This window comes from Meriones unguiculatus, chromosome 18 (genome assembly GCF_030254825.1).
Source record: "Meriones unguiculatus strain TT.TT164.6M chromosome 18, Bangor_MerUng_6.1, whole genome shotgun sequence".
Lineage (NCBI taxonomy): Eukaryota > Metazoa > Chordata > Mammalia > Rodentia > Muridae > Meriones > Meriones unguiculatus.
The window spans coordinates 14,247,166-14,270,026 of record NC_083365.1 but is presented as its reverse complement, the minus strand read 5'-3'; the positions used below and the strand labels follow the sequence as shown (position 1 = coordinate 14,270,026).

General features: G+C 44.9%; 1 protein-coding gene across 2 annotated transcripts in view; it reads left to right on the top strand.

Moving 5' to 3' along the window:
* Positions 1-22,861, top strand: part of Acoxl (acyl-CoA oxidase like) — a 289,947-nt gene that overhangs the window by 34,720 nt on the left and 232,366 nt on the right. For both annotated transcript variants that reach the window (XM_060372067.1, XM_060372068.1), the window contains exons 3-8: positions 5,026-5,109; positions 9,184-9,270; positions 10,026-10,124; positions 19,011-19,125; positions 19,780-19,866; positions 22,001-22,073. In XM_060372067.1, the coding sequence (XP_060228050.1) occupies positions 5,026-5,109; positions 9,184-9,270; positions 10,026-10,124; positions 19,011-19,125; positions 19,780-19,866; positions 22,001-22,073 (545 nt within the window). The remainder of the gene's footprint in view (positions 1-5,025; positions 5,110-9,183; positions 9,271-10,025; positions 10,125-19,010; positions 19,126-19,779; positions 19,867-22,000; positions 22,074-22,861) is intronic.

Genomic DNA, 22,861 nt, shown 5'->3' with positions numbered 1-22,861 from the left:
TGTGGGGAGGAGCAAGAGTAGAGAGAAAAGAGAGGAAAGGGAAGGAGAGGGAGTCCTCCATTGCTGTCCTCCTTATTGAACTGGGGTCCCTCACTGAGCCTGGAGTTCACTGATTTGTCTAGACTGGCTGGCCAGTGGGCTGCAGGATCTTTTTATCATCACTCTTCTCAGGACTGTGGCTACAGACACCTTCTGCCGCAGTGGGACACAGTGCCCTTTGCCTCAGGAGCTTGCCTTGCCTGAGTCATTGAGACCCTTTAACTGTGACAGCTTTCTTTCTAAATAACACATATTCATTAAGACGAAAGAGGCATAATAAACCCTAAAACCAGAATGGAGAGGAAGCACATATGCTTTCTTCAGGGACTTATACTAGAAAACGAGGACAAGGAATCTCTGCTTAGGACCCTCAATGGGCACTGCAGGGTGCCTGTGGGTACAGAGGGGTCCCTGTGGGCCGTGACCAGCTGAGAAAAGGCAACACAGATGGCACATTTCCAACAGTTCTGAACCTGTTGATTTTTATTGAGGAAATACACACGTCTTTCAGGGACACCTCTGGGTTTACTAGGCTTTTTTTTTTCCTCCCCAGCAGTTGCAGTAGAATATCACAGCACAGAGATCTGCTACATAAATGCCCTGAAGGAGAGTGTTTTAGGACAAGCTATCTTCCTTCTGTTTGCGACTGAACTTACTAAGTGGATGTGTTTGGTGGCGTGGGTTGCAAGTTTGAATATAATAAAAGTTTGAATATATTATCTCTACATTTGTGAATTTACTATCCTTTAAAATGATAAATGTACATGATGGTATAGTCATCGAGTTTCATTTGAGTATATCAAGCGTAAATGATGGTAAATGTTGACATAGCAAAAATATTTAAAAAGATGCAGAAAAATGCACTGATTAATGATTGATCCTGATCAACATAGACAATCCAGCTAGTGCTGCCAATTTAACAAGAGGATAAATTTGCCAATAATGAATATTAATTAAACATTTAGCTAGTCAAAGTAAAGGCAAGAACAAGAGAATTTATGTGTATAAATGATGTTAGAAATATATGTCAGCAGCACAGTCCATCAAATCAAAGCCAGTCCAGGTTTCAGAACTTTGATGTGAGTTTTGAAAATGGACCAGCCCAAGTGCACAGTCAAGTTAGCACCAGAGGATGACAAACACCTCCTGACGTTTCCTGTCAGGTCTAATAACAAACATAGCTGTCTCATGTGGAGACCGGGGAAGGGAAGTTACAATAAACAATTTAAAATGCTCCAAGATGCATGAATTCAACACGTGTGCTTGCAGTTAGTTTCAGACTTGTGAATAAAAATGGTCACAATTGGATGTTACTAGTAACAAAATTATATTCCTGTATTGATACTATGAATTATCAGAATGAAGAAGAAAGAAAACCCTCTACGTATGATATTTCCAAGGCATTTACCTATCTATCTGTTTATTATCTATCTATCTATCTATCTATCTATCTATCTATCTATCTATCTATCTATCATCTAGCTGTCTATCTACCTATCTACTTATCTAACAATTATTTAGAAGCAGGGTTTTTCTATGTAGTTCTGACTGATGTGGAATATCTAAGCAGACCGGGCTGACCCAGATCTTGCCTCTGCCTCCTGTGTGCTGGGATTTCAGGCATGTGCCACTATGCCCAGGAGATTTGTATACTTCTGATGCTTTGAGTTTACAAAAGCAGTACACGTGGTTGAAGGCAAAGGGATGTTTGTTCATGTGACTACAGACTCAGCAAGATGACATGGGGTGCCTTGACAGGATGATGGTGAGTACTCTCTGGTGGTACAGAATAAGATGGCTCACCAGAGTCCTTAAAAATGAGGGGCAGTGAGAGGCAGCAGCAAGACATTCTTGTAAGGGCTCTGAAGTGCTGGTTTCTGACCCCAGTTTTAACACTCAGGTAACTCTGGTTGGGTAAGTCGCTTGATTTCCCTGAACATTTTCCATCTTTTATGTGGGACCCGGGCTGTTCGAAGGACCGGTAAAAACAGAGAACAGATATCTGCTACAGTTGTTTCTCATTATCTGCTTGTAACGGACTCTTCGGTGCAAGCGCAGGCTGGAGCCATGCAACAGCTTCTATGAGAGCCTGGAGATCCTTTGGAAAATAATCAATACAAGATGTGCTGGTTCGAAGCCATGTTGAGAAGCATAAATCTTGACAGCATGCTGTTTGATAAAATTAATAATGGCTGAGAGAAACCCTGTGAAAACCCAAGGGAGGGGAAATATGGAGTATGTCTAGGGAAAGAGCTGAAGCCAGTGTGGAAAGAGTCATCCAAAGAAGGTTAGTTATCATCCTGCTGCTTATGGGGCGGCACACACACACAAGTGCACCCACACATGAATGTGTGTAGAGAAACACACACTAAGACATGTGCACATACTTAAGAAACACATACATGTCCACAAATGTATATAGGAACATACACACATGTATACATGGAGGTGCACTTGCACAATATATGCAAGATAGCTGCGTCCACACCTCAACACACAAATACATGTGTGCACAGACAGGTGCACATCCATGCACACATGAGCCCCTGGTGCTAGCTTTGTCGGTGGGGTCTCAAAAGGCCTATGAGGACAACTAGCATGAATTCCAATAATGAATAATTGATTGCAAATTGTCCCCTCAAGGGGCCAGCACCTTCTCAGGAAATGTTGCTTCTGGCTTTTATTGAAGTGTGTGTGCGTGTGTGTGTGTGTGTGTGTGCGTGTGTGCGTGTGTGCGTGCGTGTGTGTGTGCGCGTGCGCACGTAATGTTGGGTATCTTTCTCTGTCACTCCCCACTGTAGTTTTTGAGACTAAGATCTCTCACTGAACATGGGGCTCGGTAATTTTGCTAGTTTGGCTGGTTAAAGAGCCTCTCGGATCCTCCCGTCTCTGCCTTGCTGGTGCTAGAGTTACAGACACCCGTCGCTGCCCCTGGCTTTTTACACAGGTGCTAAGGACCCAACCTCGGGCCCTCATGCTTGTGCGGCAGCGCTTTGACCCACCAAGCCATCTCCCAAGTCCTGCTCTAGTTTTAGAAAATCGTTTAACTATAAGTCTCAGCATCTGCATTGATAGTCTGCAGGGCAGAGCCTTTCAGAGGTCCTCTATGTCAGGCTCCTGACTTGTGCCTTCTTTTCTCCTTCTTCTGATGTCCAGCCTCTTTGCCTTTCTGGATAGGAATTGAGCATTTTTGCAAGAGTACTCCCTCTTGATTAGTTTCTTTAGGTGTACAGATTTTAGTAGGTTTATCCTATATTATATGTCTATATGAGTAAGTATATCCCGTGTGCGTCTTTCTGCTTCTGGGATAGCTCACTCAGGATGATCTTTTCCAGATCCCACCATTTACCTGCAAATTTCATGATTTCCTTGTTTTTTATTGCTGAGTAATATTCCATTGTGTAGATATACCACAATTTGTGCATCCATTCCTCCACTGAGGGGCATCTGGGCTGTTTCCAGCTTCTGGCTATTACAAATAAGGCTGCTACAAACATGGTTGAGCAAATGTCATTATTGTATACTTGAGAATCTTTTGGATATAGGCCTAGGAGTGGTATGGCTGGACCTTGAGGAAGCGCTATTCCTAGTTGTCTGAGAAAGCGCCAGATTGATTTCCAGAGTGGTTGTACAAGTTTACATTCCCACCTGCAGTGGAGGAGGGTTCCCCTTTCTCCACAACCTCTCCAGCATGTGTTGTCTCTTGAGTTTTTGATGTTAGCCATTCTGATGGGTATAAGGTGAAATCTTTTGGGCAGAGTGCAGGGAATCTTATGAAAGAAGTGGGAAACAGTAAGATCTGGAGAGGACAGGAACTCCACAAGGAGAGCAACAGAACCAAAAAATCTGAACACAGGGGTCTTTCCTGAGAATGATACTCCAACCAAGGACTATGCATGAAGATAACCTAAACCCCCTGCACAGATGTAGCCCATGGCAGTTCAGTATCCAAATGGGTTCCATTGTAATAGGAACAGGGACTGTTTCTGACATAAACTGATTGGCCTGTTCTTTAATTACCTCCCCCTGAGGGGGAAGCAGCATTACCAGACCACAGAAGAAGACAATGCAGCCACTCCTGATGAGACCTAATTGACTAGGAACAGAAGGCAGGAAAAGAAGTCCTTCCCTATCAGCGGTCTTGGGGAGGGGCATGCATGCAGAGGGTGGAGGAAGAGAGGGATTGGGACGGGAGGAGGGAGGGAACCACAGGGGGGATACAAAGTGAATAAAGTGTAATTAATAAAGAAAAAAAAAAGAAAAAATATGCTTAAAGAAAAGAATATCATTTAACAGCATTGAAAGCTTTGGACGTTGCTGATGTTGCGGATAGGGAGAGAATCAGCAAGGATGAGAGACCAGGACCTCATGGCTTTAAAATCGCAAATCAAACCCAGGGTGGCCTGTGCTTAGAAAGAGAAGAACACGGCTTTTCCTTTATCTAAAATGCTCCCAGATTTTCTAACGTCCTTTCTTCACATCAGTGTTGCTGTGTGAATGCTTGGAGAGGGTAGGCAGGATGTCCTGGCTGCCTGTGCTGCAGGGGAGGTGTACTGGGAGGTCAGGGAGGAGCCTCAGGGGCAGAGCACCCACAGGCCAGAGCACTTGGCTTTCTGCTGTGATAGAAAAGAAGGTGTGGGGGCAGCAGGGAGAGATCCTTGCTTCCAAGCCTGATGACCTGACTTAGATCCTCCTGACCCACATGCAGTAGGAGAGAACTGACTCTTGCAAGTTGGCCTCTGATTTCTGGATACGTGCTAAATACATGTTTAAAAAAAAATCTCAGAAAAAGAAGAGGAGTCCTTGAATAACTACACCCGAATGGCAAGAGACTCCGAGGAGCGATGAGGTTACTTCCTGACTTACAACTGCTTTTGTTGTTTCATTGTGAAAGCATTATATATATCACATATTATTTAAAATGTAGACTTCCAAGAACAGAAGACCATAAGGAAACCTTCACCTTGGGTTTATTATATTTTTCAGGAAGAAAAAAGAAAGAATTTCCTCAGCCGAAGCCTTGTCCTGGGGGAAGTTCTCGGGACAGTGGATGTGGCCATGTGCGTGAAGGTGAGAGGTGCTGGGCGTCTTACCCTTAGGAACACACGCTCCCTGCGCATGAGGACTGAAAGATACCATGAGCTTTCAGGGTAGTTACCGAATGGGTGTCTGTAAAGTGGTCCACATCAGAATGCAGCTTCCTGCTTTCCCCCTTTGCTACCATCATCTGTTCTTTTGACTTGGCTTTTTGTCATGTATTTGCTTTTGAGACAGTCTTTCTGTGGCCTAGACTGGCCTTGAACTCCTGCCGCTGTCTCCCACAGCTGGATTACTGGTGCATGTCTGATACTTTTTGCTTGGTTTTGCATATTGTTTTCATTAATACACATATTGTCTATTAATTATTCTCCCCCCCCCCCCTTTGAGACAAGGTTTCTTTGTGTAGCATTGGCTCTCCTGGAACTCACTCTATAGACCAGGCTGGCCTCGAACTCACAAAAATCAGTCTGCCCCTGCCTCCTGAGTGCTGGGATTAAAGGAATGCACCACCAATGGTGCATTCCTTACTTTTGTAAAGACAGTACTGTAAATGTCTGTGACTTAACTCTCTTCACATAGATATCACTGCTGAGATGGATCTATATTGCGAGTCGTTGACTTCACTAATTGAAATATTTGTTATTTTTATGTGTGTGTGTCTATCGTGGAGAGCACTACCCGCTTTCTCATCAGCCTGCTTGGAAGCTGGTTGCGTTAGCTACTTTCACGTCACAGTGGCCCAAATGCCCACTGGAAACAACATAAGGAGGAACCATTCTGGCTCATGGTTTCAGCTCATTCTGGCTGGGAAGGCATGGTGAAGAGGGTGGGCCCATCGTGGCAAGAGTGTGTAGCAATTGACATCGCAGTGGATCAGGAAGCAAAGAGCACGAAGTGGACAGGGCTAATACATCCCCAGGACTGGCACTCTTTGGATAGCCTTCTGAGATGTGGCGAGGTGTGTGTGTGTGTGTGTGTGTGTGTGTGTGTGTGTGTGTGTGTGCGCGCGCGCACTCGCACATGCATGTGTGCATGCATATGGAAACCAGAGAACAACCTCGGTGTCATTCCTCAGCTGCATTTTTATTATTTTTAATGTATTTATTGAAAGAGAGAGAAGAGGGTTGGGGGAGGAGGAAGAGAAGGAGAGAGAAAGGAAGGGAAGGAGAGAGGAAGGAAGAGGAGAGAGAGAGAGAGACAGAGAGAGAGAGAGAGGGAGGGGGAGGGAGGGAGAGGAAGAGAGAGAGAGAACACCATGACATGCCTGCAGAAGTCAGAGGACAATGTAATGGAATCGGTTCTCTCCTTCCACCATGTGGATTCTGGAGATTGAACTCAGGTCGTTGGGCTTTGAGCAGTACCCACTGGACTATCTTGCTTGCTTTGCTTAGGTACTCCTTTTAAAAAACATATGAGACAGAGTCATTTGCTGGTTTGGAAACCACTGAGTAGGCTAAGTTGGCTGGCCAGTGTGCCCTAGACATCCTCCTATCTGCTCCCCCAACGCTGAGATTACAAACGCAGGTCATGGCACCTGGGGAGTTTTCCTTGTAGGTTCAAGGGACCAAACCCAGGCTCTTGTGGTTACAAGGCAAGCACTATGCTCAATAAGCCTTCTCACCATCCCAACCAGGAGCCCTTCTTAATTATCTAAATAGGTTGTGGCCTCATTGGTGGACTAAGGTGAGGTCAACCAGAACTCTGCTCTGATGACCAGAATCACCTTCTCATCCTCATGTGTAAGCTGAGGCTCTGCCAAGGCTCATCATTTGTCTCTTGAGGCTGTCCTGACTTCAGACACCAGCCTTTAGGCATCTCCAGTGGTAGTCTGCAGAGATTGCTGCCAGCCCTTTCTGGGCATGCTGTGGTAATTGCTTCATACTCCTCCTGATGTTGCAATCATCCTTTCTCTTCTCCAGATTATCAAAAAAGGAAAGAGACGACACCCCAAATAGGATATGTTGAGTCCTATTCTTTTTATTTTTTATTAAATGTCTCAGTGTTTTTATTAGATGTCTCAGCTTCTAAATTCTTGCCACAGCTTTGCTCCGTTTGTCTCAAAGCAAATGGGCTTCCTAGTGTTCTGCCCCTAGGGACAGGATAATGGATGGTTTTGACAGCAGTGGGCACAATGTCTTCTGGAAGGACAATTTGGATAGATGTCCATCTCTTGTCGATTTCAGTATCTGTAACTCCAGATCTTAGTTTAAGCATCTCCTTCCTGTTCATGTCAACACCTGCAAGTTCTTGCATCACAGCTAATGGGCTTTCATCCACATGGTAACCCAGCCAAAGGCCCGGTATCTCCTGGAGTCCTCCCTTCTCCTTCCAAATCCAACTCAACAATTTGTCTCCAGAATGTGTACTTCCTTCCATTGACCACCATATTCTGCCATTACCGCTACCTGCCATCCTGACTCATTTTTCTGTCTAGAAACATGTTTGTGCTCCCCGAGGCTCTGCTGTAAACAGCAGATACCTGATACTCTTCCTGCACTTGGTCTGTCTTGGTCATGTTGTCTGCCATTTTGAGACTGTGGCTTTGTGAGGGAAAGTTTTCACACTTTACTTGATTGTGTGAGTGGAGGTGCCACAGATTCTATGTATAAGCTGGTCAATTTCCTTTGACAGTGCAGGCTCTCTGTGGCCCTAGCCACTTACTAATGTAGCTAATGAAGGGAAGCTTTTTAAGTGTGGAAAAACAATTTCTAGTTTTCCCATTCCCAAGGAAGAGGTAAACATTAAAAATCTAGAAGGAAATATGTCATAATGTTTACATTTACCATCAGCCAAAGAAAAAATTCAACTTGTTTTGGTTTGAGTATTGTTATTTAAACCAGACACAGAAAAAAAAAATACAGTTTTGGATTGAGTCCATTTTCCAAAAGTTGGGTATAGGTGGCTCATTCAGTTACGAGTGACCCCCCCCAAAAAAAAAGTCCAGTTTAAACTTGATTGAGCAAAATAGGCTTAATTGTTATAATTTTTTAAATAAGTCCATAGCAGTGTGAGACCTGACTCTTTGAACCTCTTAGCTGTCTTTCCTCAACCCTACCATCCCTACATTGGCTCCATTCACCAGCTTATGCACCTGAATCAGCTGCCTCAGGACTCCATTGCTCTAGATTCCACTATGTCTTTGGATAGTTCCATTGAGATTCTTGGTCTGTTCCTAAAGTTACATCCTTGTGGCTATGGGGATGTTGAAACTCAGATACACACACACACACACACACACACATACACACACATACATATATATGTATGAATGTGTGTATGTATGTCACAGACTCATCTTAAAGCCACCTGCAAGCCATTCAGAGCCACTCCAGGGAAGGAGGGCCTTCAGGAGAAGTTCAGAGTGATGGCTAAGAGAGGGAAGGGATGCTGAGCTCAACACCAGCAAATATCTACACGCTTCCATCCACAGTTGTCTTGCTCCTTTCGTGTGGCCTTGTTCTAGATGTCTCTTCCTCCTCTTTGTGTTGGCTAAATTTTGTCAGCTTGACGTAAACTGGAGTCACATGGGAAGAAAGAACCTCAGCTGAAGACTTTTCTCTCTTTCTAGTTGGCTTACATGGCATGCCTTGATTAATGTTTGATGTAGGAAAGCCCGGCCCCTTCGTGGGTGATGCCACCCTGGGTAGGTAGTCCTGGGGTGTATAAGAGCAAGATAAGTGAACCATGAGGACCAAGCCAGTTGGCAACATTCCTCTATGGTCTCTGCTTCAATTCCTGTCTCCAGGTTCCTGTCTTAAGTTGCCTGCTTTGGCTTCCCTCAGTGATGACTGCAACCTGGAGGCCTGAAGAACCCTGCTGGTCCCCCAAGTTGCTTTTCATCATTCTGTTTATCACAGCAGCAGAGAGCAAACTAGAACACCTCTCCTCTTCCTCCTTCTTAAACCCCTGCTTCCTCCTCCCTGTCTTTTCCACCCCCTTCCCTTTTTCCATGTCTGCAGCACTTTGTCAGGACTTAGGAACAGGCAGATAAAGACATAGCAATAAAGGATCCCAAGAGATACCCCTTGAATGGAGTTTGACCAGTAGGTCTAGTTGTTGTTAAGCTGTTGATGGAGCTCGTCATTGTACTGTCCTTGTTTCTAGTGTGGAATCATTCATTTGTTGTTTGGTGGTGCTGTCAACAATCTTGGAAGCCCTGAACATGTTACCAAGTGGTTTCGGCCGCTCAAGGTATGATGTTTGCCTTAATAGATTGTATTTTCCCATGGAGATTTTTTTCTTTTAATCAGTACTTTTTTATGTGAGTGTGTGTTTGAGTAATTAAAAAAATAATAGAATTAGAGTTTGCAAAAATCTTATTCTAAATGAGAATTTCAAGACTATCTTTTAAAATATCATGCTACCTCTGTCATTTTTTTTAAAGATTAAAAAATATATATGTGTTGGGGGAGATGGAGAGATGGCTCTGCAGTTAATAGCACTGGCTGCTCTTTGAGGAAACATGAGTTCAATTCCCAACAGTTGCTTAGAGGTAGCTCACAAATGTCTCTATTCTGAGACACTCACATAGACTTACATGCAACATGCAAGAAATAAAAATGATTAAGTTAAAAACCATAAATGTGTATAGATGTTTTGACTCAAGGTATGTCTGTCCACCACCTGAGTGCCTGGTGCCCTCAGAGACCAGAAGTGGGTGTTGGATTCCCTGGAACTAGAGTTATGGATGGTTGTGAGCCATTGTGTGGGTGCTGGGAACTGAACCTGGGTCCCCTGCAAAAGCAACAAGTGCTCTAAACCACCGAGCCATCTTTCCAGCTTCATCTGTTATAATCCTAAACTCACAACAGAGGTCAACAGACTAAATTGTTATGATTGTCCCCGGCTTTCGTCTCCTTCTCTTGCTGTTATTGTTAATGGCCGGAGGTCTTCAGTTAGAGACCGTCTGACCGGCTAACACTCTTTTACTGTCTTGTGAACCTCAGGAGCAGAAGTATACAGGGATGTTTGCAATGACTGAGAAGGGTCATGGGAGCAACGTGAGAGGGATCCAGACTGAGGCCATCTTTGACCGTGACAATCAGGTGAGGAGTCTGGTCCCTGTTTCGTGGTTCAGTGCAATAGGGGAGCAGTACAGACCACCCTATCTTTCCTGAGCCTGGCTTCATATCCTCTGCATGTTTTCTGGTGAGAACCTTAGGCTCAGAACAGCATCTGATTGTTTTAGAGGCAGATGTGAGCACAGGCCTTTAAGAGCAATGGCAGCCAAACTTAAATATTCCCTGCCACCAGTGGGATACTACCTCAAGCTCTGTAATGTCCTCTTTAGTTTTTCCCTGTAACATTTCCATGGGAACAGTACTAGCCAGGCTGTTGTTCTTTCCAATAGTAGTGTATGAAGAAGGGAGGCAGTGTCTTTGCTGTTTCTGTCTGTTGCACACAGCAGCACACCCAGAGCCGAGGCTTCCAGATCAGGAGATAAGTCCTCTCTCTGTGCTGGTACAGTTGTCCTGCAATATCCATGGGGTGTTGTTACTTTAGGAACCTCTGAGAAGTCTAAAATACATGGACACTCAACTTCTTTATATAAGTAGCACAGTGTTTGCGTAGGACCTTCCACGCCCTCCTGTATACCTTACATCATTTTTTTTTAATAGAAGAATTTTAATTCAGAACATACCTGCTCTGGCAAGAGGTCACATCCAAAGACCTTTTAGGTCTCTGTGATGTGGCTGGAATACAAGCACACCTTTCATCCAGGAGATAGAAGCAAGCAGGTCTGAGTTCAAGGCTAGCCTGGTATAGAACAAGGAGCAGGTAAAGAAAAGCTGAGGTGTAGGCGTGGTGGTACCTGTCCTTAATCCCAAATAATGAAGGTAAGGTTAGTTTGTAGAAGGAAGTACCCATGTTTGAAAGTGATGTCTAATTGAGTGGCAGAAAGAGTGACAAATCAGAGATTTGACAGAATAGGATATGCCTAACTCTCACAAGAAGTGAGGAAAGGGAAGCCATTTAAGGGACAATGGAGGGGAGGGGGGAGGGGGGAAGGGGAAGAAGAAAAGGAAACGGGAGAGGCAGTTTTACCGGGACAGTAATAGAGAGACAAGTTGCAGAGAGAGAGAGAGAGAGAGAGAGAGAGAGAGAAAGCTCAGGTGAAGACAGAATGAGCCAGACAATGAGAAGGAGCCAGAGAATAGAGCAGATTGCTGGAGTTAGTTAGAGGCCAAGCAGAGCAATTCAGGGGCTGAGAGAAAAGCCAGATTGAATAAATCAGCTGGGAGAGGAGTTTGAGCCAGAACAGCTGAGTTGAATCAGCCAGCCTAGAACTCAGGAAGAACAAGAAAGGGTGAGCTTATTCAGCAGGAAGTCTCAGAGGCTGAAAACATTCTAGGCCTAGGTTAGATTGTATGGAGGCTGGAAGCTTCCAGGACCAGGCCTAGGTTAAGAAACAGGCAATAATTCTCTGAGACAACAATTGAAACAGGTGAATAAAAGTTTCTTTTACAGTTTTTGATGACTTCTAGTATCTAATATAATGGTGATGTTATATATCTGTTAAATTATATCATTCTTTAAATGATAAGAAAACAATGTCTGTAGGTAGTCAGCATAGGTGTATTTCATCTAGTGATTCATGGGTATTCATGGGTATAGAGGGCTAATTAGTTGTCTCCTGCAGTAGTTTTTTTGTGTGTGAGTGTGTGTGTGTGTGTGTGTGTGTGTGTGTGTGTGGTATATGTGCACAGATGTGCACATGTATCTGTGCATATGGAGAACAGATGAAGATGTCCCACTCTATCACCCTCCACCTTATTCCCTTGAGACAGTGTCTCTCACTGAATCTGGGTGGAACTAGGCTAGCAGCCAGGATCCTGTCTCTGCCCCAACACAGTTTGGGGTTACAGGCATGTAAAGCCACACCTGGCCTTTTACCTCGGTTATGGGGCCTTGAACTCGGGTCCTCACATTTGAGCAGCTTGCATTCCTTCCCACTGAGCTGTCTCCCAGCCCTGTGTGGTGCCCTTACCCGTGCCTCGCTTGGTGGCAAATGCTTCTAACCACTGAGCCATCTCGCCAGCCCTCTTTTTCCTTATTAATTAAACAAACATGTTGGTCAAGACCTTTCACCCTGATGCCTTGCTCCATAACGAACTACAACCAAAGCAGCCTGGAAGCTCTTCTTTGCAGCTCTTTACCGCCGCACTCCTCCCCTGAACAGTGGCTCTCTTTAAAGCCACTGTAGATTTATCTTATCCTCCTTTGTGGTTTCTTATTTGGTCCTGGGTATGCCTAAAGATCACAAAGGGTTCAGTGAATTCTGATGTATGTAGCCATGTTTGTGAGCGGGGTGGGGCGAGGGCATTGTGTGGCGTCTGTCCGTCTGGCTCTATTCTCCCGTCTTGCTACTTTTAAACGCAAGTTTCCTTGACTGGCGAATCCCCACTGGGTGAGTGGCCAGTGTTTAGAATGGCATGTTCAGGTGACAGTTGTCTCAGAGGATGGCTTTCCCCTGCCTGACGCTCATTCTCTACAGCACTCGGTAATATCCCAGGTCACGTTACGAGCAAGGGCTGTGCTGTGCCATGCTGTCCCGGCTTCCTTTGTATGTGATGGGAGTTCCTTCCCATCCCTGCTCCCTTGAAATAGGTTAAGCACTCTCTGCTAGTTGAGAATTCAAGTGGTAAGAGGCACTACACTAAGCTCTGAGATAACCGGCCAATGAACTGCTGGTGTCCCTGTCTCACAGACAGGGAAGCTGAGGCTCACGGAGGTTAGGAACCTGACCGTATTGACAGAGTTCAAGAATCTTGGGCTGAAACAGAACTGCCCTTATGAGCGTAGCTTTGACAATAGCGATAGTTTATTGACCTGACATCTTGTAAGTTTTGGCTGGCCAGTTTTTTTTTTCCCCCAAGCTGTGATATTGAGATGACCTTGTAATCATTACTATGAGGGAAAAATCACCCATGGTTCTTACTTGCTTCTTCTTACAGTTTTTTTCAACAAAATATAATTTCTTGCATTGGTCCTATTTTTCCCAAACAGCATAAGTGATCTTGGTACCTGATGGGGCTCTGCCGCTGCCTCTTTCTGGCTGGAGAGTTGCAGATGAGGAGAATGGTGGGCACTGTCTCCCCGTGGGTGGACTCATAAACTCCCGCCAGGAGGGACACAGGATGGAGGGGGGGTGACTGCTACGGGGGGGGTGTGTGTGTGACTTTCTCCCGTGATTTCACATTTCTCCTTCATTTCCCTTTGAGAGTGTGCAGCATTTCAAATGAACCTTTTTCTCTCCCCCTTTATTTTGTTTTTGGTTATTTTTTAATTTATTACAATTTATTCATTTTGTATCCCAGCTGTAGCCCCCTCCCTCGTCCCCTCCCAATTCCTCTCTCTCTTTCTCTCTCTCTCCCCCCTCCCATACGCCTCCCCCAATCCACTGATAGGAGAGGTCCTCCTCCCTTCCCTCTGACCTTAACCTATCAGGTCTCATCAGGACTGACTGCACTGTCTTCCTCTGTGGCCTGGTAAGGCTGCTCCCCACTTCATTGGGAGGTGATCAAAGAGTCAGCCACTGAGTTCATGTCAGACACAGCCTCTGTTCCCATTACTAGGGTACCTACTTGGAGACTGAGCTGACATGAGCTACATCTGTGCAGGGGTTCTAGGTTATTTCCGTACATGGTCCTTGGTTGGAGTATCAGTCTCAGAAAAGATCCCTGTGCACAGATATTTTGGTCCTTTTGGAGCTTCTGTCCTCTCCAGGTCTTTCTATCTTCTTCTTCTTTCATAAAATTCCCTGCACTCTGCCCAAAGTTTGGCTATGAATCTCAGCATATGTTTTGATACCCTGCTGGGTAGAGTCTTTCAGAGGCCCTCTGTGATAGGCTCCTGTCCTGTTCCCTGTTTTCTCCCTCTTCCAATGTCCATCCCATTTGTCTTTCTGAATGAGGGTTGAGCATCTTATCCAGAGTTCTCCTTCTTGCTTATCTTCTTTAGGTGTATAGATTTTCATATGTTTATCCTATATTATATGTCTAATACACACTTATAAGTGAGTATATACCCTGTATGTCTTTCTGCTTCTGGGATACCTCACTCAGGATGATCTTTTCTAGTTCCTACCATTTGCCTGCAAATTTCATGATTTCCTTGTTTTTCATTGCTGAGTAGTATTCCATTGTGTAAATGTACCACAATTTCTGTATTCATTCCTCAGCTGAGGGACATCTGGGTTGTTTCCATATTCTGGCTATTAGGAATAAAGCTGCTATGAACATGGTTGAGTAAATGTCCTTGTTGCATACTTGAGCATATTTTGTATATATGCCTAGGAGTGGTATAGCTGCATCTTGAGGTAGCTCTATTCCTAATTGTCTGAGAAAGCACCAGATTGATTTCCAAAGTGATTGTACAAGTTTACAGTCCCACCAGCAGTGGAGTAGGGTTCCCCTTTCTCCACATCCTCTCCAGCATGTGCTGCCACTTGAGTTTTTTATCTAGGCCATTCTGATGGGTGTAAGGTGAAATCTCAGAGTCATTTTGATGTACATTTCACTGATGACTAAGGACGTTGAACATAGCTTAAGTGTTTCTCTCCAATTCTATATTCCTTTGTTGAGAATTCTCTGTTTAGCTCTGTACCCCAGTTTTTAAAATTGGATTACTTTATTTGTTGCTGTTTAACTTCTTGAGTTCTTTATATATTCTGGATATTAGCCCTCTGTCAGATACAGGATTGGTGAAGATCCTTTCCCAGTCTGTAGGCTGTCGTTTTGTTCTGATGACAGTGTCCTTTGCTTTACAGAAGTTTTTCAGTTTCATGAGGTCCCATTTATTGATTGTTGATCTTAGAGCCTGAGTTATTGGTGTCCTGTTCAGGAAGTCTCCTGTGCCAATGAGTTTAAGGCTTTCCCCACTTTTTCTTCACAGGTTTAGTGTGTTTGGTTTTATGTTGAGGTCTTTGATCCACTTGGACTTTACTTTTGTGCAGGATTCACATTTTTCTGCATGTAGATATCTAGTAAGACCAGCATCATTTGTTGAAGATGCTATGGTTTTGACTCCTTTATCAAAAATCAGGTGTCCCTAGGAGTGTGGGTTTACTCCTGGGTTTTCTATTCAAGTCCATTGATCGACCAGCCTGTTACTATGCCAGTACCCTGCAGTTTTCATTACTGTTGCTCTGTAGTACAGCTTGAGGATAGCTTTGTTTTCATTTGTAGGGGAATAGAGTAACCAGTGGTGTGGCTAGCTGTGAGGTAAGAGAGAGTTTTATTTTCATCCTCTATGTTAACCAGCAAACCCCGGTGAGATTTTGGCCAAAGCGTTTTACGCTTTTTATTTTATTATTTTACATTGATTGATTGATTGCACAGGCACACGTGTTACACACTCATGCCCTACAGCACTTATGTGGAGGTTAGAGGACAACTTGCCAGAGGGGTCTGTTCTCTCCTTTCTACCATGTGATTTCTACCAGGAATAAAATTCAGGTCATTAGGCTTTGAAACAAGTGACTTTAATTGCTGAGCCATCTGACTGGACCCTTTTACTGAATTTTGAAAATTTCTTATTTTACATTACGTACCTGCTTGTGGGCATGCGTGCAATGTGATTGCAGGCACCCTCAGAGCCCAGGCATGTGGGCCCCCTGGAGCTGGAGTTAGAGGAGGTAGCGAGCTGCCTGACGGGGGGTGCTGAGAACTGAATCAGTCCTTTGTAAGCGCAGAGCATGTCTGAAGCACAGAGCCATCTCTTCAGCCCTCTACTTTCCTCTTTTTTTAAATTAAATTAAATTAATTTTTTTACATGTCTTAGTGTTTGCAAGTCTGACCATTTTGTGGGTCTTCACCAAGTAATCATAATTGTAACCAGCACACATGCTGGGCATTGTTTAGATTAGTTTTAACTCCGGCATTTTGGCTGATACAAACTTTCCATGTCAAGCTTCTTGCCAAAAGTGACAAACCTCTTCCTGGGATGTATCACATGCGTCTAGGACGGGGTGGTGGCCTCCTGCCACCTCCCCCGGCAGCCCTGGGTTTCCAGGGCCCTCTTCTCCCTCCCCCTCATGCACACAGGTTGTTTTGTTGTTCTTGCCTCTTACATGCAGCCTTGAGTTGCTCCTTCTTTCAGAAGCCATGGCTGGCCAGATAAGCCAAGGGCAATCTCGAGAGACTTCTCTTAAAATGATTCCACTCGTCCGTGTATTTTTTTTTTTTTTCCTGAAAAGCCCCTGCACATGTTAAAGGTTTTCCGGCACAAACTTATGTCAGAGATTGTTTTCTTAGGCCTCAAGACTGTATTTCTTGGCCCAAAGGGAAAGCACAGTCTATACACTTTATAATCTGAAATCTGAGATAATCCTTGTGTGACCAAGAGCATGTTGGTTTAGCTGAATCATATCTTCTACATTGTCAACTCCAATTAATTGGGTAGTTTAGTTTTCTGCCATTTCCTCTGGTCCCCTGACCTGTCGTAGGTACCTTGTAGGCTGGAGGTTGGGTAAATACCTTCTAGTGAGAGGTTTAAGGGTGACCCAAGTGGTGAGCAAGACTGGAAAGATCCAAGCCTCCAAGGCATTATTTCCACTGGGACACTGGTATTGGTTTTCAGACAGTAGGAAAGAGAAGCCTGGGTCCGAGAAGAGACTGGAAATGAACCCTGCTTGCTGTCCATGTTTCTTCAGACCAGGGTTAGTTTCAGAGTGCTTGGGGCTGGAATCCTTGGCTATGTTACGGAGACAAACTGCGCAGGCCATTCTAAGATTTCCTCAGAAGACAGACTCCTTTACAAGTGTTTCTAGGCTAAGGGCTTGGGCACACGACTCTTGTCCAAAAACTTGGGAGGATTTATTGTAATCACTGACTAGCAAAATGTTCACAGGAGTTTCTTAGACAGTCAGTCAAAGGCTTTGGTGAGTATTTTCTCTTCCTTTTTAAAAAAAAATCAAAATTAAAATTATTTTGGAGTGATATGCTTAGCAGTGAGAAGAATAGCTCACAGGTACCTGCTTTGCTTGTAGCCAAGCACATGGCTTTGGCTTCTGATGAGTTGGCTGGGATTTAACCAAAGTTTTTATTGTGGCTACAGGCTGGCCAGGCTTGTCAATAGTGGAAGGCATGAGAGCTCAGAGATTTACCCGGAAGGGGAAGACAAAATGAAACATACACTTGTGTACTCCGGAACAAACAAAAATCCAAGGCCTTGGGTCACTGGGTTGTTTCCTCTTTGCATGGGTACCTCATTGGTAAGGTGTTTGAGGGTGGGGGGTGTATGGGGAGCCAAATGTATTCTACCCAGTACCTCTGTGAGAGAGAGAGAGAGAGAGAAAGAGAGGGTAAAAGCATTGCCTTAAACCAAGAAAGTATTCTACCACTGAGCTATAAACCCGTCCTTTTATTTTTCTTTTGAGAAAGTGCCTTGCTAAATTGCCTAGGCTACCCTAAACTCACTGCGAGGTCCAAGCAGTCCTTGAATTTACAATTTTCTTGCTTCAGCCTTCTAAGAAGCTGGGGTTGGAGCCTGTGTCGTGACATCTAGCTCTTGTAGAGGTTTTGATGTTGGGTTCTTTAAAAGTGGAAACCTCAGTATGAACTAGTTGGATGAGAGAAATTGATAGTTGAAAAAATGCTTAATACATTGAAACCTGGCAGACGAACAAGACAAATAAGATTGTTAAAGAAAGAGACCAGGAATGAATTAATGAATGAAAACTGGACACCTTTTTTCCCCCAAACTTTTTATTGCTTCTTTGTGAGTTTCATATGAGGTACCCCAGTCCCACTCGTCTTGTCCCCCTCATATCTGCCCTCTACCCTTGCAACCTCCCCACCCAAACAACACAAACACACCAATGTATAGAAAATATTTCATCATGGAAGCTGTAGTATGTCATAGCATGTTCCGCAATATATCCCTCTGCCCACACGTCTTCACTAGTGAATGTTCATTGCAATGAGTCATTGGTCTGGTTTGAGGTCTCTGGCTTCGGTGACACCATCAATACTGGCTCACCCGGACTCCTCCTGGTTATCCTGTTGCTGCCCTGTGTTATGGAGATCCTGCGGCTTTGGATCCACAGGGCCAGCCCGTTCATGACCCCCAACAGCTCACAGATAATATAGATTTGGGCCAATTCAAAGTCCTGGGTGTGGGCCTGGGTGGTAGCTGAGCTGGTCAGCCCACTGCACCACCAGGATGAACTCTCCAGCACTGTACCTGCTAGGCCACCCAATGCTGCCATCTGCAGGGGGCAGGGTCAGCTCTCCTGCTCTCATGCCCTGGGGGCTCAGCTCACCCACACTCACGCTTCCAGAGCCAGACCTGCTGTGCTGCTCAGTCTTCCACGTTCTGCAGCAGGTGAGGGGGTGAGGGGGTGGGCCGGCTCTCCTACTCTCCTGCCCTTGGGGCTGGCTTACCTGTGCCTTCGCCATCAGGGTCAGGTCCATTGTATTGTCCAGGCGAGGTGCATTCCCCGCTCGCCCTCCTACCAAGTGAGGGGCAAGGACAGCTTATCCACTTTTATGACCCCAGGGCCAGCTCTCGAGACTGCCACAAGTTGCATGGGGCAAAATGGGGGAGGGCATCACTCCGTCTCCCGCCCCCACCACCTCACAGCAGACAAGTGGCAGGGCCAGCTCTCCCTTGCTCTTGCCCTTGGGGCTGGTTCAACCTCGCTCACTCTGCCAGGGTCAGCTCTACTGTGCTGCTCAGGCAAGGAGCAGGCAAGGTGCATTTTGCACTAACCCCCCCCCCCCACACTTTCCAGTCAGCCTTCAAATCAAAGGTGGAGGTGATGTACGTTCATGGAGCGACAGAACAACACAAAGCTATGACAGTGGCTTTCCAGGAGCCCCCAAATCTTCTTCACGATGCAGATCCGCTGTATGCTATTCGCTGTGGTGAACTAGCGGGGAAAGGAGCCACACGGAGGCAAACGCTCTGCGGCTTACTCTTCCACGCAGGAGTTCGTGATCGACACGCCGTGTGAAAATGCACAGAAGATGTACATCGGCAACGCCATGCACGGGAACTATGCTGCCGTCTTTGCCCAGCTCATCACTGAGGGAAGGTCTCAAGGTTTGTTGCCAGCATGAACGACCTGAAGAGTTCTCTTTGCTATTGCTGTTTTCCCATTAGGTTGTTTTTTTTTTTTTTTTTTTTTTTTTTTTACAGAAAATGTGCTTCATAGGACCAGTTTTATCTTGCAAAAAAATGCATTGCTAATTTTATCTTCTATAGAAAAGAGATTGTCGGGTTTGTTACTTACTACCTGTTGACATTACTCACTATTGTGTGCCGTGCATAGAACTCAAGGATTTGGAGAGCCAAATAATGTCATACTGCCCTAGAAAAGGCATGAAGTTTTATTCTTTTCTTTTTCTTTTTTGAGACAGGGTCTTGCTGTGTAGACTCTCTATGATAGACCAGGCTAGCCTCAAACTTAGAGAAATCTACCTGCCTCTGCCTCCCAAATGTTGGGATTAAAGATGCAGGTCATCGTGGTCAACTCGGAGGTTTGTTCTTTACAGGGGTGAGTCTAGGGCCAGGTATGGTAGCTCGCTTCTATAATTCCAAAGCTTGGAAGGCAGAGGCAGGAGGACCAATTTGAATTAGAGGCCACCTTGGCCTATGTGGTGAGTTCTAGGCCGTGTACGATACACAGCGAGACTCTGTCTCAACAATAGTGAAAAGGGGAGAGCCTAATTAGGTCTGTTTCTGTGCCTTCCTTAGGACCTCACTGCTTCATCGTTCCTATCAGGGATGAGAATGGAAACGTGTACCCAGGAGTGACAGCTATTGATATGATGCACAAAGAAGGTGAGGCCTCAGGGTGAAACCTCCCCCCCATGGTTATTTCTGCCTGTTGTGTGTTCTCCGGCCCCCACCGCAGCCAAGGAGAATCTAACCACCTTCATTTCCAGGGGACAATGGCCGTGGGCCACACTTCCAGGAGACTATGCATTGGTGTTGCTGTCTCCCAGCTTCTCGACTGCTTGGTGACAGGGAGGCTGTGTCTCCAGTGCTTTAGGGTCTCTCTCCTTGGACTTCAGGCAGGCTACAGCTTTCTGGCACCTCTTCATCTCCAGATTGATGCTGTGTCTAGGCAACACCCGGTGAACCTTTGTAACCCAACTGGGTCCTCACAGTATTGGAGGATAGAGTCTGCCACGGCTGAAGCCTTCTGACAGGGGCAATGGAAGGTTCTGGTCCAGGACGCTTGCCTCTGCGTGTGAATGCCATCTTCACGTGTTGTGGGTTATTAATATTTATTATTGATTTATCTTTTAATTAAGCAGCGGTTATTCCTAAACTAGATGTACACTCAAATCACCACACAGAGACTAGGATTTATTTAATTAACCTAGAGCACAATGCTGGGCAATAGTTACTCCATCCTAAACCTCCAAGCCTGCATAGCTTCCTCCCATGCAGATTTCACCCATTATACTTGCTTTTAGTGATACTGTGGGTCTGGTTCATCTCCCTTCCTGGTTCCAAGTTGTCTCCTGCTGATCTCTCCTCCCAACTCCTTCTCCCACCTTATTTTCTCCATTGCACAGCATTGGCTGGTTGTTTAATTGACAATTACAGAGAACAAATGGTGGCATGTTTACACAAACCTGAGACAGGTGATGCTTAGAATAAGCATCACAATGCAATGTCCAGATTGAAACAAGATAGTGGGGTAGAGAAATCAACATTTGAATGAAACAAGGGTAAATTGTATACATTCCACAAGAACATTATACCAACATTCACAGGAACAAGTAGTCTCCCTGTTCTCACATCTGCCTCTGGGGTTCTCCTTCATATAAGGACTCCCACCAATTATATTGGGGTTCCACCTTAATGACTTTATTTCAATTTTATTGCCCCTGTAATGCCTTTATTTCTAAACAAGGTCATATTACAGATACGGGGCTTAGGGCTTCAATCTATGAATAGGGTAGGGGAGGACACAATTTATCCCCGTAGCGTTCAGTGAGACCAAACTTCCAAGGTGAAGCTAGCTAAAGAAAGGAACATAGGCGGTCAGTTAAAAGAGAAAAGAGAGAGAATAAGGGGTAGGGGAGACACACTGGACAGTTAGGGCATGACCTCATCCCACCCTCAGCATAGGCGACCACAGCTGCCGAGTGTGACCTGGAAGCACACTGCTGAGAGCTGAGGGACAGGCCAGTGCTTATGAAGTCACGCTGCATGTGGGAAACACTGGCAACTGCAGAAAGCCGGCACTGGGTTTTCCCGTGTCTCCTGTCACTCTCCCTAGTTCATCCTGTGCCTGAGGAGGAAGCGCAGAACAGGAGGAAGCATGAGCTGTGTGGGGGCGGAGGCTGGCTTCTCTGTCTTCAGTAGCCATGCTTTCTCCTGCCTGGACACTCCCTTTTAACTTTTATTTACTTAGGAAGTTTTACATTTTATTTTATGTGTATGACCGCACGTATGTCTGTGTGCCACATGCATGTTCGGTGCTCAGGGAAGTCGGAAGGAAGCGTCAGTCTCCTGGAATTGACGGTTGCGAGCCGCCGTGCAGGGTCCCAGAACTCAACCTGGGTCTTCTGCAAGAGCGACAAGTGCTCTTCACCACTGTGATATCTCCCCAGACCCTGAACTCACTCCTTTTAATGATGTTTGCTTCTGGGGAGGGAAATGTGACCCCACCTGACCTTGATCCTGAGCCCCGAGCATACTGTTGGCTGAAAACAAGGAAAATAACTTCATTGTCTTCCATTCTCCTTCAGGGTGGGGGTTGGGGATGGGCCAGGTCTGTCTGAGCCAGCTCGTCCTCTAGAGCAAACAGACAACACCCTTACTCTGCCCCCCAAAAAAGAACATCCACAGTTCTGGAAATGTTTAAAGTTTATGTTTTAGGCCAAGAAGTAGCTGATCCCATCTTTGGGGTGATGCATAGCTTTCCCTTGCATCTGCATTTTAATTCTGTTCCCTCCAGGTCTGAACGGTGTGGATAATGGAATTTTGATATTTAACAAAGTTCGGATTCCACGGGAGAACCTGCTGGACAAGTGAGTAGTTTTCTCCTTAATGTCTTCATAGATGATCTACTTGTTTCCTCAAAACAGGACGGTAGGTTTTGGATCTCACAGATTGCAGTGTTTCCATAGCTAACTGGAAAAGGTAGGTAAGAAAACAAACAAGATTTTAAATGCTTCACTATGACATTGGTCAGATGTAATGATTGTTACAGTTTAATGGATGTTTCTAGACTTTGCTCTATGCCAATATATGTAAAAAAAGGAGACCTACATTAGAATTTTAATATAGAATATCCACTTATAGATCTGTAATTTTCATCTAACATTGCATATCAAATGCACCATAGTACCCTACTAAATAGTCTATAAATTATGTACCCAATCCCTTGCTGTAGGATATTTAATTCCTTTTATTTTAGTAATGATAAACAAACCGATGTGTGATACTTGCCCCCCTGTGGGTGTGAAAAGTTAAGATACCATCTTTCAATGTTAATCAAAACACATCATACACATGCATAAAATTCTCAAAGAAAAAATAAAAATATTATGTTAAAAAATCGCCTTTCAGCATGGAAGATTCTTAAAGCCACTGTCACTTGGAAGGAAAATGCCCAGGCATTCACAGAGTGGTCAGGATGACTCAAACAGTGAAGCAAAGGTTTCTTTCTCTGCTGTGAGCCATGGATGGCAGTCTGTAGGCATATCTTTTAGCTATTTTATTTGGGTTTTTGTATCTTCCACCCTTCACCACCCCAATCCTTTCCAAACTCCTAACACTAGGTAGGCAAGAAGGAAGGTTAAAGGGGAAAGGGGAT